Here is a 13,211-nt window from a genome sequence, read left to right as displayed (position 1 = left end):
ACATTTGTGAATTGACTTGGAGAGAAATATCTCACAAAGCTATATAGATCAAAGCTTAGCTATGGAACTATTTAGCAATCCACCATGTTGAAGAAAAGGATGTGTAATGCAGGTATTGCTGGAGAATCTGAGGGACCAATAGCCATGTGGCGTCCAGTCCCCTTTAGTGAAAATGGGCATGTTAGTCCATACACTAGCCCTGCATGAGGCACAGAGGGGCTGTCTAATTGCCAGATTGATTGACATACTCATTGTCACTGGCTGTTATCACAGGGCAACCCACAGACCCCCTTGGGTGGTTCTGCCGACACAGAGGGTAGACTAATGTTACTTTGATCGAGAGCCATGGGTATCCTAAGCAGAGGACAGTCTGCTCAGATAATTATACAGAAAAAAATCACCTCCTCCATCCTCACAATGACCTCAAGCCTCCATTCAAAGAGGGCTCCATTACATGCTTTTTGCATAAGTGAACAGTTCAAACCCGAAGAGGCCAGGGGTCTTGTATTTTTTCTTCAGATACCTCAAATTCTGGCGAGGCCACCCGACCTCATGGGCATCTGCCTCCAATTCTCCATGGGATGGCTCCACTAAGGCTTGATTCCCAGTCAGGATAATGGTGACTGTCCCCAGTTAATACAGTTTCTTTTCACTTATATTCCTCTTCTCTAGAAGCACATATAAGAGCTTCTCTGAACAATGACACAAAGTTCTTCCAACTAAACTATGAAGGGAATTTTTCCAACCTCCTCATTGCATAGATAATGACACCTGCCTGCCCTTGTCATGTGTGTTCATCAGAATTCATAGTTCATAGTCCTGAGCGCCACCCTGGGCTCTGAAGCCAAACCAGAAAACCTTATTCAACAGGCCACACCATGCTTTGGCCAGGGGCCTTAGCATCTTTCATCTCTACCATGAATGTCCTGGCTGCGTCACGTCAGTGACTAACTGTGGGTGCCAGGGAGCCAGGGGAGGATGGAGAAGGATGAATGAAAGCCACGTGAAACCAAGAGATGGGGGGTTAAAGCAAATGAGAGAAACCCTGCTGAGCACTCAAGTGCAGGACGCACATAAGAGGAAGGGCACTGGAGGTACCTGGGAGGTCGAGTCTAAAGGGAGCCTACCCATCTACATTAGGGAAGGGCTAGCGTTACTTCCTTTCCCCCTTTATCCAAACACCATAGAGAGGGGCGCTATACTTGGGAGGGGACTTTAAAAGAGGGAAGAGAGAAGGAGAAGGAGCAGTACTTCCGGGTGGGCAGTATGCGTGGCAGTCTACACACCTGCCATAACCTGTGTTAGACACCCCTGGGAAAAGAAGAAAGCTAGGGGGCATAAATGTTAGCGAAGCAACCTGAGATGCAGCTCTGGAATATGATAATGCTTCTAGATAAAATGTAAGACAGACAATACCTCAACCCATCCCTGCCCCGGTGCAGAAGAGGAGGACTTTAAATGAAATACGGAGACTCTCAAGGCACTGTGATTGACAGGCCACAGAAACGCTAGAACTACACAAAGGTGGGGATGTGCAAGAGAGCTGACAGCAGGGAGACAGATGCTGAGGAGTTTCCAGATGACTTGCTGGAAGCCCCAAGGAGCTGAGATTGAAGATGATGTCATGGGCGAGAGACTTGATACCTCCCAGGATCCCTGTCTGGAGCTCAGGCCAGAGCTGTTTTCCTGACCGAGGAGCGTAGGAGTAGAAAGCAGGTTGCTTTGAACAGGGAAGTGGGTGGGATGGCCTTGGTGGCTGGCACAGATGGCGGACTGAGCATGGGAGGCGCTGGTCCTTTCTGCTTGATGTGGTTGGTGACTAAACTGTAGTCAAAGAGCAGGGTTGGCGTGTGTTTGTGTGACATGTCTGCGTGAGGATGTACACACTCTCTGTCACATAGATATCAGACGTCAGACTAGCCGTGTGCACAGCTCATCACATCTACCGTTCCGCTCCCTGACCGAGGTTGCAATTCTGCCCTCACACTTTAGTTCCTCTCTCTATTTCATGATTCCCTGTATCACAGTTGCGGGGGCTGTGGCTGCTGTGGGTCCAGCCCCCATTCTAACTGGACACTTCCCTTCCTCCTCTGCAGGTAGTTTATGCCTGGCTGCTCTCAGTACCACATTTCCTCTGCTTGGCATGTTTCTTTTAAATATGGTTCTTTTTGCTCACAGTGCCTTCCCAAGCTGCTTCTCGGTTGCAGATCAGCAAACCTGGGCTTCTGCAGGTTTGCCAAATGCCTTCTTGTTTAAGCTTCCATTCCTCATATAGGTGGGGCCCCAGAAGTCCCCACCATTCTTGAACCCCCTTTAGGTACATTGTTTGGAAGAGACTAGGGGCCAGCAAGGATGCAAAGGTTTTCACAAAGACATCCAGGTGACAGCTTGATCATGGAGATAATACAAAGTTACCAAAGCCTTCACTGGGGAAGGGCCAGAGTGCCCTTCATTGTTGGTTACAGGAAAGGCAAGGGCCACTGCAAAGAATGGAAGGGGATGGGAAGAGCCCCTCTGTGAAGAGAAAAGGTAAATGGTCTGACAGGTTCCTTTTAGATCTGGAGCAGATGCCGGTGAAGGGCAGGGGTGGGGCTGTTTCAGCTCTGACTCAGGAGAGGATAGTACAGGCAAGCCTGCAGCGTCTTTGCTATGAGTACCAGAGAGGAGACTGGAGAAAGGAAGCAACAATAATCCGAGTCTGTATGTGTATAAAAGAGAGAAAACACACAAGGAAAAGTGAGAAGCTGGTCTGAGGTCTGGTCAGAAAAGCTGCAGTGGGACTGTCCTATGAGGTGGAGTGGAGTCAGGCTCCCAAAGCAGAAACTAGAGAACCTGGACCGAGCCTGTGCGCCATCACTTCTCAGCTAAAGTGTCTTAGCCTTGAATTTCTCCTGCATCAAATGGGCCTAAGAGAACCTATTTTATGTTATTGGTCTGGGTAACAAAGGAAATGATGGGTTAGAAACTCTCAGATGGTGCCTGACAGGGAATAGCATAAGTATCGTCAGTGGCCTGCCCTTTCTGGGTTAATAGGAAGGGTGGGGACTGGATGGTCATAGACTCCTCTATAAAAGATGGATTTGGTTAATTATCACACTTACAAGCTGATAGGATTGCCTGGATGACTGTCAACCTGGCAGCCATTCATGCGGGTTACCTTATTGACAGAAGACATTGAATTTGTCATCTGTCCCTATGATACATTGCATTGCCAATGTCAGATCTGGGAGCCCTCGGTAGAATGAAAATAGCATGGGTTTTAGAGTAGATACATTGAAAACCGTCTTCCAATGCATCCTAGCTGTGTGACTCTGTTTACAGTTCTCAGCTGCCTAGAGTCTTGGTTCTCTTCTGTGTAGTGGTCTAGCAACCCCTAAAGGAATTGTATGGAACAAAAATGTTAACTCTCTAGCACAATATATGATCCCTAGTTGCCTAATAAATGTTGATTTTTCTTCTGCTTCAGTAAGCTCATCAGCAATAACCTTTGGGGCCTATTTGTATAAGCACTTAGTGTAAGATGTTAAGAATTCCAAAACGTCAGGGAAGATAATACTCAAAGAGCAATCAGCCTGATTATTCTTCTCAACAATTGCACTGATGGAGAATAATGGCTACATGGTTTTATCTTGTCTGTTCTTTTCTCCTGATGATGGGAGTTAGGGAGGTGTTATTTACACGGAAGGGTAGAGCCTGGAAGGTTCACGTGTACTCTCTCAGGAGGTGTCACTATGTGTACTGTTCCTCAATAGCAGAAGCTGAAGACTCATCTCTCCTAGCCGGAGATGGGTTTGGGGATACAGCACGGTACCCACAGTGACCTGAGCTATGACAAATGCCCACTCCCCCACCCCCCGTTCCCATGGCAGCACCCTCAGCTGCGTTCACTCGGAAGGGCTGCTGGCCATTATATTTTGTGAGCTTTTCCTTTAGTTTCAATCTCCAGCATGCATCACAGGCACGTGGTCTGACTGACAGACATGTTCCTGACATGTTAAATCTGCAACAAGGCCCAAGTATCTGCATTTCTTACCAATTTGTAGGTGACGCTGCTTCTGCTCTCCTGGGAGCCCCACTTTGAGAGCCACTACCTTACAGTTTCTTTTCCCACTGGCCAGAATGAAAACAACAAAGTCCATAAAATTCAGAGAGAATGCTCAGCTTATTTCTGAGTGCCATTTCTCCCTGGCCTGCAGCGGCATTTTCATAGGGAAGTGGGAAGTGATTTTTCTATCACAGCTTGCTTTCTCTGTGATGCGTATATTAAAAATCAGCTTCTAAGAGTTCACAGACTTGGTCAAGACTAATAGAAAATAGCAGTTCTGAAACAAATAATTTAAGGCTGACTTTTGTGTTAAAAATAGAATAGAAAATAGTGTCAAATCTCACTTTTCCTACTCAAATGACTTCTGCATTGCCTTTATTTTTCCCTTTTTTTTCTTCTCATTTGTTTTCGTCTTTTGTTTTTAATTAAGAATAGTTTTTTTGTACAATATATCCTGATTATAGCTTCTCCTCCCTCCACTCCTCCCAGTTCTTCTCCACTTTCCCTCTCCTCTGGATCCATTCCCTTTCTATCTCTCATTATGGACGATCAGGCATCTAAGAGATAGCAACCAAACATGATGAAATAAACTATAATAAAATGAAGCAAAAACTTTCATATTGAAGTTGTCCATGGCAGCCCAATAGGAAGAAAAGAGTCCCAAAGCAGTATGTTTGCTTGCTTTCACAACCAGGGGTCCCATAAAAATACTAAGTTAATATCTATCTATCTATCTATCTATCTATCTATCTATCTATCTATCAATCATCTACAGGACCTGGTATAGATCCATGTAAGACATGCATAAGATATCTTGAGTGTAAACTTAAACTTTATAAGCACCAAGTAAGGACATTACAAGGCAGAACTCTGGGCTCCACTCCTCAAGGCTTATTGATTAGCAGTTTGGGGTTTATGGCTATTTTGAGGTGTTATTATTTTGTGATAATACAGAATGAATACAGTGTGAATGAGGCTGAGGCAGGTGGATCATCATAATTCAAGGTCTGTTTGGGCTATAGAGGGAGGATCTACTAGATAGATAGATAGATAGATAGATAGATAGATAGATAGATAGATAGATAGATAGATAAATGAGGGGGTTGGGGAGGGAAAGAAATCAGAAGCAGTGACTCCTACACTGTTAAGTATAACGTGCCCTGATGCACACATAGCTTCGCCATGTAATCCTGCCCATCTGGGTGATATTATACCACCTGTATAATCTGTAAACCTTCAATGAAGCCTTGCATCACCCAAGGCCCACACTCTACAGTCGGGTTCCCTCTTCCTATCTACAATAGTACATTCTGTGAGTTTAGACAAATGTGTCCACTATTATAGTATTGTGCAGCATACTTTCGCTACCCTAAAAATCTTCTGTGGCCCATCATTTTATCTTTATCCATTATCAGTCCCAGTGATCTGCTCCTCTTGCTGTCTATCTGGTTTTGCTCTTTGTAACATGTCACATCATGCTGTGTGCTGTCTGTTCAGATTCTATTAGCTCTGCTGTAAAACTCATCAGTTTCTCATGTTAAAGAAATAGAAGAACCCAGACAGCCTGTTGGTGCAAGCTTGCCTTCCTCTGCCTGTTCACTTTCCTTCTCAGGGACAGTAGCAAATTCTTATGTCATCACCTGGACTGATTCATTCCTGCTCTGCTTGCTTGAAGAAAACTGTCAACATCTGAACAGTCTGTCTTCCAGGATTGCGTTTTGTTATTTTCTCGGGAGAATGGTATTTAGAGGAAGTAATCAGGTTGACATGAAGAGTCATAGCGTTTGCCAAAGTGTCCAGGATGGCTTTCAGGAATCAAAGAGATGCTAAGGAGGCAGACTTCCAGCTTGGATCGAAGTGCTTCTAATGATCAGTTTTGTTCTTTGGACTTTGCTAAAGATGTCTCTGAAGGGAGGAGTTATTGCTTAACAAAATGCATGAAGTTCTTAGCACTCATCAGCTGGAACCAAGAGTTTAGAGTGGAGCTTACAGGTCTATCTGACCACATACGGACTGTCCTGGAAGATTACCCCAGAATCGGAATTCAGGCACTCAGGCTGCTGATGGTCACAGCACATCACAGTCACCAAACAAAGCCTGTGTTTCTCAGACTATCACCTGTGTGTTATCTACTAAACTTATTGTAATATAGATTCTTGGGACTTTCCAAGTCAAGTTCTCATGGGGAAAAACCCCTCAGTATTCAAAATTCATATAGTACATGTGGAGAGACATCCCCCTCTGCAAGCTCCCTTGAAGAAACAACAAAGCGTGGGGATGAGCTCTGAAGCAAGCTGGACATGGCAAGTTTTGGCACTTGCATCATTTCGAAAGCTTCACAAGAAGGAAGATCTTACGCTGGCTGTGACATAGCAGCTTAGTTTTGAATGTGCTATGCCCAGCACGCTGTGCAGATCTTCCTTGACCTTGCGTTTCATTACACATTTGCATATTTGACCCCTGTTGACACAGATTGGGCTCCAGGGGTGGCCCCAATTCCTGCCACCTGTTTCTTTCATCTAACACTACTCACTCGATCTCAGTTTCTAATTGGGAAAGAAGCCAGTTCTTTCCCACATCATCAGTCCAAGAATTCTGGAATTCTTCACGAAAGTCTCTACTAAAAAACATACACATAAAATGGACTAGCTGTGCACTGGCTAAGACAGAAGATTTGTAGTCACTAAGTTACTTAGAATCCTAATAACTAACTTAGTCAGCATGTAGACTACAAATAGTTTTATTTTTTTAATGTTATGTAAGTGAAGATATAGCAAAATTATTGCAGACAAAAACATCCAGTGGCTTATGACCATTTTGGGATGGGTGTCCTTATTTTTATGGTACCCAATATCAATGCCCAGATTTAGATTCCTTGTGTTACCAATACCCTGACACTTTTGGTTATCTCTAGTCACTGCTTCCTCCCAAGGAGCATGGTTCCTCACCAATTTCACAAAGGGGAGGAGCAAGGGGGAATAACAGTGAAGTGGATGTACCTATTGTAAAGTTTGATTTCAGTCCAACAGGAGCTAGAGCTGGGCTCTTGGTTTACTTGTTGGGTGAGTTTGAGGGTGTTAGCAAATCTCCTTGAATTTGTTCTGCTGTCCACAGATGGGGAGGAGCAGTCTCCACTCCATAATGTTAAGACCACATGTGATAAAACATCTAGCCCATGATTTACATTACATCTCTTTCTTTGAAATCTTCTCTTGAGAAAAGTGAAAGATTACCTCCTTCCCTTAGATGCTCCTAACTCAGTCATACATTCACTTCCTTGTCCAGGGTACTGAGAAGACGGTGGGTGGTGTTGATTTTATGTCTCTAGCTTCCTGGATCTCTAACCCTTGCCTGTGGCTCCATCCTTTCCGAGGGTATATATGTGCACATTAGCTAGCTCCTTCTGAAGGAAGCTCCATTGTGCTGGAACAAAGCTCATGTCCTACCATTGCTCATAGAATGTTTATAGCTGGCTTGCTGAGCGTCTTTCCACATTGCCTCAGATCCTGTACATGTCAGACCCACACCCTCCACCTATCAGAACTATATTCCTGCTGCTTTGTGTAAGAGGTGGGCTTATTGGCACACTCTAGCTTATACTTCTTGTACTTACTCACTTTCTTCTAGGCTCTCCTTAATCGCTTTGCTGTGCATGAGCACACCCAGCCACATCTCCTTCCAGAATGTCATGACTAGAGGTGATGGAGGAAGGTCATTGGTTAATTAATAAAGAAACTGCTTGGCCCTGATGGGTTAGAATATAGATGGGTGGAGTAAACAGAACAGAATGCTGGGAGGTAGAGAAAGTGAGCTCAGATACCAGGCTGCTGCTCTCTGAGGCAGACGCGATGAAGCTCCAACCCAGGATGGACATAGGCTAGAATCTTGCCAGTAAGCGCACCTTGGGGTGCTACACACATTATTAGAAATGGGCTAGTCCAGGTGCGAGAGTTAGCCAAGAAGAGGCTAGATATAATGGGCCAAGCAGTGTTTAAAAGAATACAATTTGTGTGTTGTTATTTCGGGGGATAAGCTAGCCAGGAGGTCAGGAGCCAGATGGCAGGAACGCAGCCCACAGCTTCTTCAACATACAGGTTTATCTTTCACAGCAGCCTATGATATAGTGACAGTTACAGAAAGGAATTTCGTGTGTGGAAGAGAAAAGTTGTCCTCACTGCCATCTCTCCAAATTCTTAGTGGTTATTTTTAAATCCTTCCCTTGCCATCTACTGCGGATACTCCACTCACCATCACCCCAGCAGCTGAGTCTGAGAGAATCTCCACTGCAGAATTTCCTATACCCACAGCCATCCCCTCCAGCCTCAAGCTCCAGGCAATTGCCCTGTAATGAGTGTCGGACATAGGGTGGAGGAAACCACGTGAGGGAAGTAGACTCTTACCTCTCTTCTTGGAACATATGAGCATTCTGAACAGGACCTCCTTAAAGGCCATAATTGCTGATTTCATTACAGTTCCTGCTCCCTTCTCTGCCCTTCCCTTGTAACTCTGTATTCCCCAGGGGCTGAGTTGCAAAAAGTGCACCAAGGAGACCACAGATGCTCACTGGGTCCTACCAGAACCTTTGCCTATCTGCTGCTCCTGTCCCAGGCCCCCACAGCCTCTTTCTCTCTCTTTTAGTTCAGTGCCTTTAGCTCCCTCATTTCTGCTTTGTGCAGACCTTTGATCCACCCACACCAGCAGCACCTTCCCTAGTGTAAGATTTGCTGTCCTCTGTAAAGGAGGGAGGGAAGAGGATGGAAGGGGCTGGCTGGTTGGAAGGCTCAGCTGCCTTCTCTAGGGGCAATCGTGTGACCATGTCTCCACCCCTTATGTGAGACTCCCCGATGCCCCCTCCCCTGCTTTGTTCTCTCTCACACATGCGCCAGTGATGTACTGTCTCCATCAGTCCCTTTCATGCATCACTTGTGCCTTGAGTGCTTTCTGTGTTGATTTCTTTCTCCATTGGCCTGCGGACCAGAGCACTGGGCGAATACTCAATTTGATGAACAGGGATGATTTTAGACCCTGCTAACCCAGATAAACTAAAAGAGAGGAGCCCCCTGGGATCTGGGGCAGAATTACTCTAAGCAACCAATTTATCTGCATTTTTCCTTTCTCTGTCCACTCATGAGGAAAGGGTTCTTCTGCAGGCTGTCACCTAGGACCTCCTCATCAGATCACATCAGATCATGGCTGAAGCCATGAAGTCCAGGAGCAGCTAATGCTTGGAGTGTTTATTATACACTTGAATAAATTAGAACAGGCCTTCTTGTGTGAATACAATAATAAGCAGGATTGCGATGGGTTTTATGTCAGAGCCACCCCGGGAAGTGTTGTTTAGTACTTCTCCCATGATTGTAGTCACCCATAGCCTCCTCTATATAGAGCTCTTCCCGGGTACAGAAATTCCCTTCTCCCGAAATCCCTGGCACTGACATGCTGGACTTTAACCTCTTCACTGGATTCCAGGGAAGGACATGGCAGCCGTGCAGAGGACTCTGATGGCTCTAGGCAGCGTGGCAGTTACCAAGGATGACGGCTGCTACCGGGGAGAGCCATCCTGGTTTCACAGGTGAGTCCTTCCCTAGAGCTGCCAGACACTGTCTACAAAGAAGCAAACACTTCTGGTCCCAGGGCAAGATCCACTGAGAATGAAGGCCGGTGCTGCCATTCTAGCCGACACCCAATCAGGGCTGAGATGCTTGGGATTTCTCTTAGCTCCTAGCATCTCCCTCTCCCTTGTTCTTTTCCTTCTTTCATCTTTTTAATTCTCTCCTATGCACCTAATGAAGAACAAATTCGTCCCTTTGCCAAATACCATCTTGGTTTGTAACCCAGCAGGTTAACTAACAGCCCCCGCTTTGACTTTCAAAAGCGTCCTGGTCTGGGTGATAAATTATATGATTATTTCAGTCTGCTGAAACAGACTAGGCCTTTTAGGAACTGTTCCTTAAGCGATCTTTCTGGCAGTGAGAGTAGAGACAGAGATGTACAAACTGAGGTGTCTGGAGACAGATGACAGGAATGCTTGCAGCAGCTACTCAGTAATTCTTTTCTTTCTCATCCTGGAGAAGTATAGAAGCACGTAGTTTATGTCCTTTAGACGCCCTTGACCTAAATTCCTCCTAGAAACATATTGAAATCCTGGTCCTAATTCCAGAATTATTGATGATCCACCACGGTCTGTATGGCTGCAAACCCAAATTTATCCACAGTCATGCTCTTTACCAAAATTTGGCAGCCTCTGGTCAGGAGATAAAGATTGCTCCTTGAAAACTCGTAGGTTGATCAGGCAGCAAAACAGAGATTAATCATTGGTCCTATGTGGGAAGGGTGGAACGGGGCTTAGGATTTGTTTTGTAAAAGGAGTTAGTTTTGTGAGTAGAGGTACCGAAGAGGGTGAGGAGGTAAAGACTGAGGTGTTCTGAAGAGGAAGAGAAAAAGAGAAGCTGAGATTGAGTTTTCCAGAAGGGCAGCTATGGGTTCTCCTTTCTTTTTTTTGCTAGAAATTCTAAGAGTCATCTTGGTTCCCAAGTAGACCATAGCTCTCTGTAGGCCATAGTTCATGGTGGGTCAGAGCTCAGTAAGAGTTGTAGGCCAGGGAAGGGTCTGCTGGTGTGTTTGATTGCCTCATATAGAAGCTGTGTATCTGTATCTTGAGGAGGATTCAGAACTGTCACATGACATAGTTCCATCTCACTCTGTCTACCCAGGAAAGCCCAGCAGAATCGGAGAGGATTTTCAGAGGAGCAACTTCGCCAGGGACAGAACGTCATAGGCCTGCAGATGGGCAGCAACAAGGGTGCCTCCCAGGCGGGCATGACGGGGTACGGGATGCCCAGGCAGATCATGTAAGATGTCACATCTTGCCCACCCTGGTAGAGAGGACGAATGCTCCGCACCACAGTCTGTGACAAAGAAATAGGTAGTCACCTGCTCACCTTCTCCTCTTTCTCAAAGCCTTCTGTCCCCTGTTCTTGCAAGTGCTGCACTTCCGCTGGGAATCCACGCTGCCTATTGCTGCCACCCTTTGTTCGTTTAGAACTATGCAAAGACTCTGCTTCCTCTCTCTGAACTCCTGTGCCCTGGGATCTCCGTTCGTTTGATTATTTATTTATTTATTTATTTGACAAAAATTTCTCTCCTTGACTTACAGAACGTACCTAATAAAGAAATTAGTCTGTGTTCCAGAGTGTAACTTCATTCTCTGTCAGGGATTGTGCCGGCTGGAATGGCTCCTTCCTGCCTCACTAAAGAGGTAGCTGACAAAATGAAATTAGCATAGACTATAGAAAATGGATTAGCTATGAGGAAGCTTTTGCAAGATTATTATGTTTACCTTGGTAACTTCGATGGAAAAGTTAGAAATAGTTTTTCCCACTAGAGATCTTAAAGTTAGGCGTCCACAAACACTGCCTTTGACCTACCCACGTTTCTTTAAGTACCTACTGTGTGCTGATGTTAGACTTTGTAAACAAGACGAAGCATCAGGAGCTCTTATGTGGTCTCCTAGGAGATTATGGATGAGGGGATGGTTTTCTCAAACAACAACTTTTTTAAAAGTGAGAGGGTTTTTATTTTGTTTGTTTTTTATTGCATGAATTTTCTTCATTAAGAGTGGATCTCAGATCTAAGCTCACATTTATGCAGTGTCCTCCCACCCAGCGACCAGGAATGATGCAATGTGTAGTACTGATCTCTACACATCGTTTATAGAACCCGAACTCCTAAAACTCTTAAGATTACTCAAGATCGATATCTGACTAACATGAATGAATTTTCAACATTTTTTCTCCATGGAATAAAAACAAGGAAAATAAGTCTGGAGATGATCAGTTCATCCTATTCTTTAAAATGCAGTTAGTAGCTAGGTGGTGATGGCACATGCCTTTAATCCCAGCAGTTGGGAGGCAGAGACAGGTAGATCTCTGTGAGTTCAAGGCCAGCCTGGTCTACAGCAAGTTCTAGGACAGCCAAAGCTACACAGAGAAACCCTGTCTCAAAAAAAAAAAATTAAAAAAATGTAGCTAGTAAGAGAAATGGAGTATCTTTATTCACACAGTGAACCATCAACTATAAGAAAAGGTAAAATATATATATATATATCTCCACTCTAAATATTTGGGTGATGGGTTTTCAGATTGAGTTCTTTGCAGTTCTAGGCTCTTGCTGAGGTTTCTATGAGATCCTTCTCAACTACCCAGGAAGTCTCTGTGACACTTTCATAGCTGCTGTTGAGTTGTCCATGGTGCCATCTAAATGTGGCAAACCCTGCCTCAAACCCTACCTTGGAGCTGTCATATGAGAAAGAAGGGAAACTGAAGGCCCCGCCAAAGTGAAATAAACCTAGGAGGAAATTCCAAGAGAAAATTAGTTGGGTTCCTGTTTGAGTATGGATTCAGGAGGTCTGGGAAATACCATCCATCAGGGAGGGGCAGTTGGAAGGAAGCTTGGTATCTGTGGAGAGAAAATTTTCTGCTCTTTCTAATTTGTGCTCACTGTCAATCAAGGTAATATGGCCTTAGGGAACAACTCATTGAGCAAGTAGATGTAAGCATCACTTCCCTCTGAGAGAGAATCATTTAGAATAAGCCAAGTAAATACACCAGCAGTGGCAAGGGGAAGCCCTAGAAACATAAAATGGTAATCTATTATGAGGGAAGAAAAGCTCCATTATAGAACAGTAACCAAAATGAAGAGAATAAAATGAAGCCGGTGAGGCTGGAACCTAAGGACAGATTACTAAATTAGAATACCAAGAAAATGCACCTCATGAACACTCACAGATGGCTGGTGAGTACAAAAGAAATAGTAAAAATAACAGATAACAGTCATGGGTTTAGAGTCTCAGAAAGGAGAAAAGCCAATTAGGAAAGGAAATGTAATTAAGTAGTTTATTTATTTCTTGTGCAGATGTTTTGCCTGCATGAATGTCTGCATGCCACAGGCACGCTAGAGGGATGTATTTGAAGAAATAATATTAAGGCTTTACCAGAGGGTTTTTTTTTTAGACAAGAATTGATTTAAAACACTCATAAATGCTGGGAAAAATTAAAGCCTTTAATGAGTAACATTGTAGTAAAATGTTTGACCACTGAAAATAAGAAGAAAACTTTGAAAGCTTAAGAGAGTATGTGTGTGTCTGTGTGTGTCTGTGTGTGTGTGT

The 13,211-nt window shown here is 44.5% G+C and overlaps 1 protein-coding gene across 1 annotated transcript in view; it reads left to right on the top strand.

The window, feature by feature from the left end:
* Window positions 1–11,233, top strand: part of Tagln3 (transgelin 3) — a 13,737-nt gene extending 2,504 nt beyond the window's left edge. Inside the window, exons 3-4 of the mRNA XM_013351753.2 lie at window positions 9,515–9,617; window positions 10,759–11,233. Coding sequence (XP_013207207.1) covers window positions 9,515–9,617; window positions 10,759–10,900 — 245 coding nt within the window. The 3' untranslated portion in view covers window positions 10,901–11,233. The remainder of the gene's footprint in view (window positions 1–9,514; window positions 9,618–10,758) is intronic.
* Window positions 11,234–13,211: the final 1,978 nt, after the last annotated feature.

This window comes from Microtus ochrogaster, chromosome 2, assembly GCF_000317375.1.
Source record: "Microtus ochrogaster isolate Prairie Vole_2 chromosome 2, MicOch1.0, whole genome shotgun sequence".
NCBI lineage: Eukaryota > Metazoa > Chordata > Mammalia > Rodentia > Cricetidae > Microtus > Microtus ochrogaster.
The sequence above is the reverse complement of the archived record's forward strand: the minus strand, read 5'-3'. Positions and strand labels throughout refer to the sequence as shown.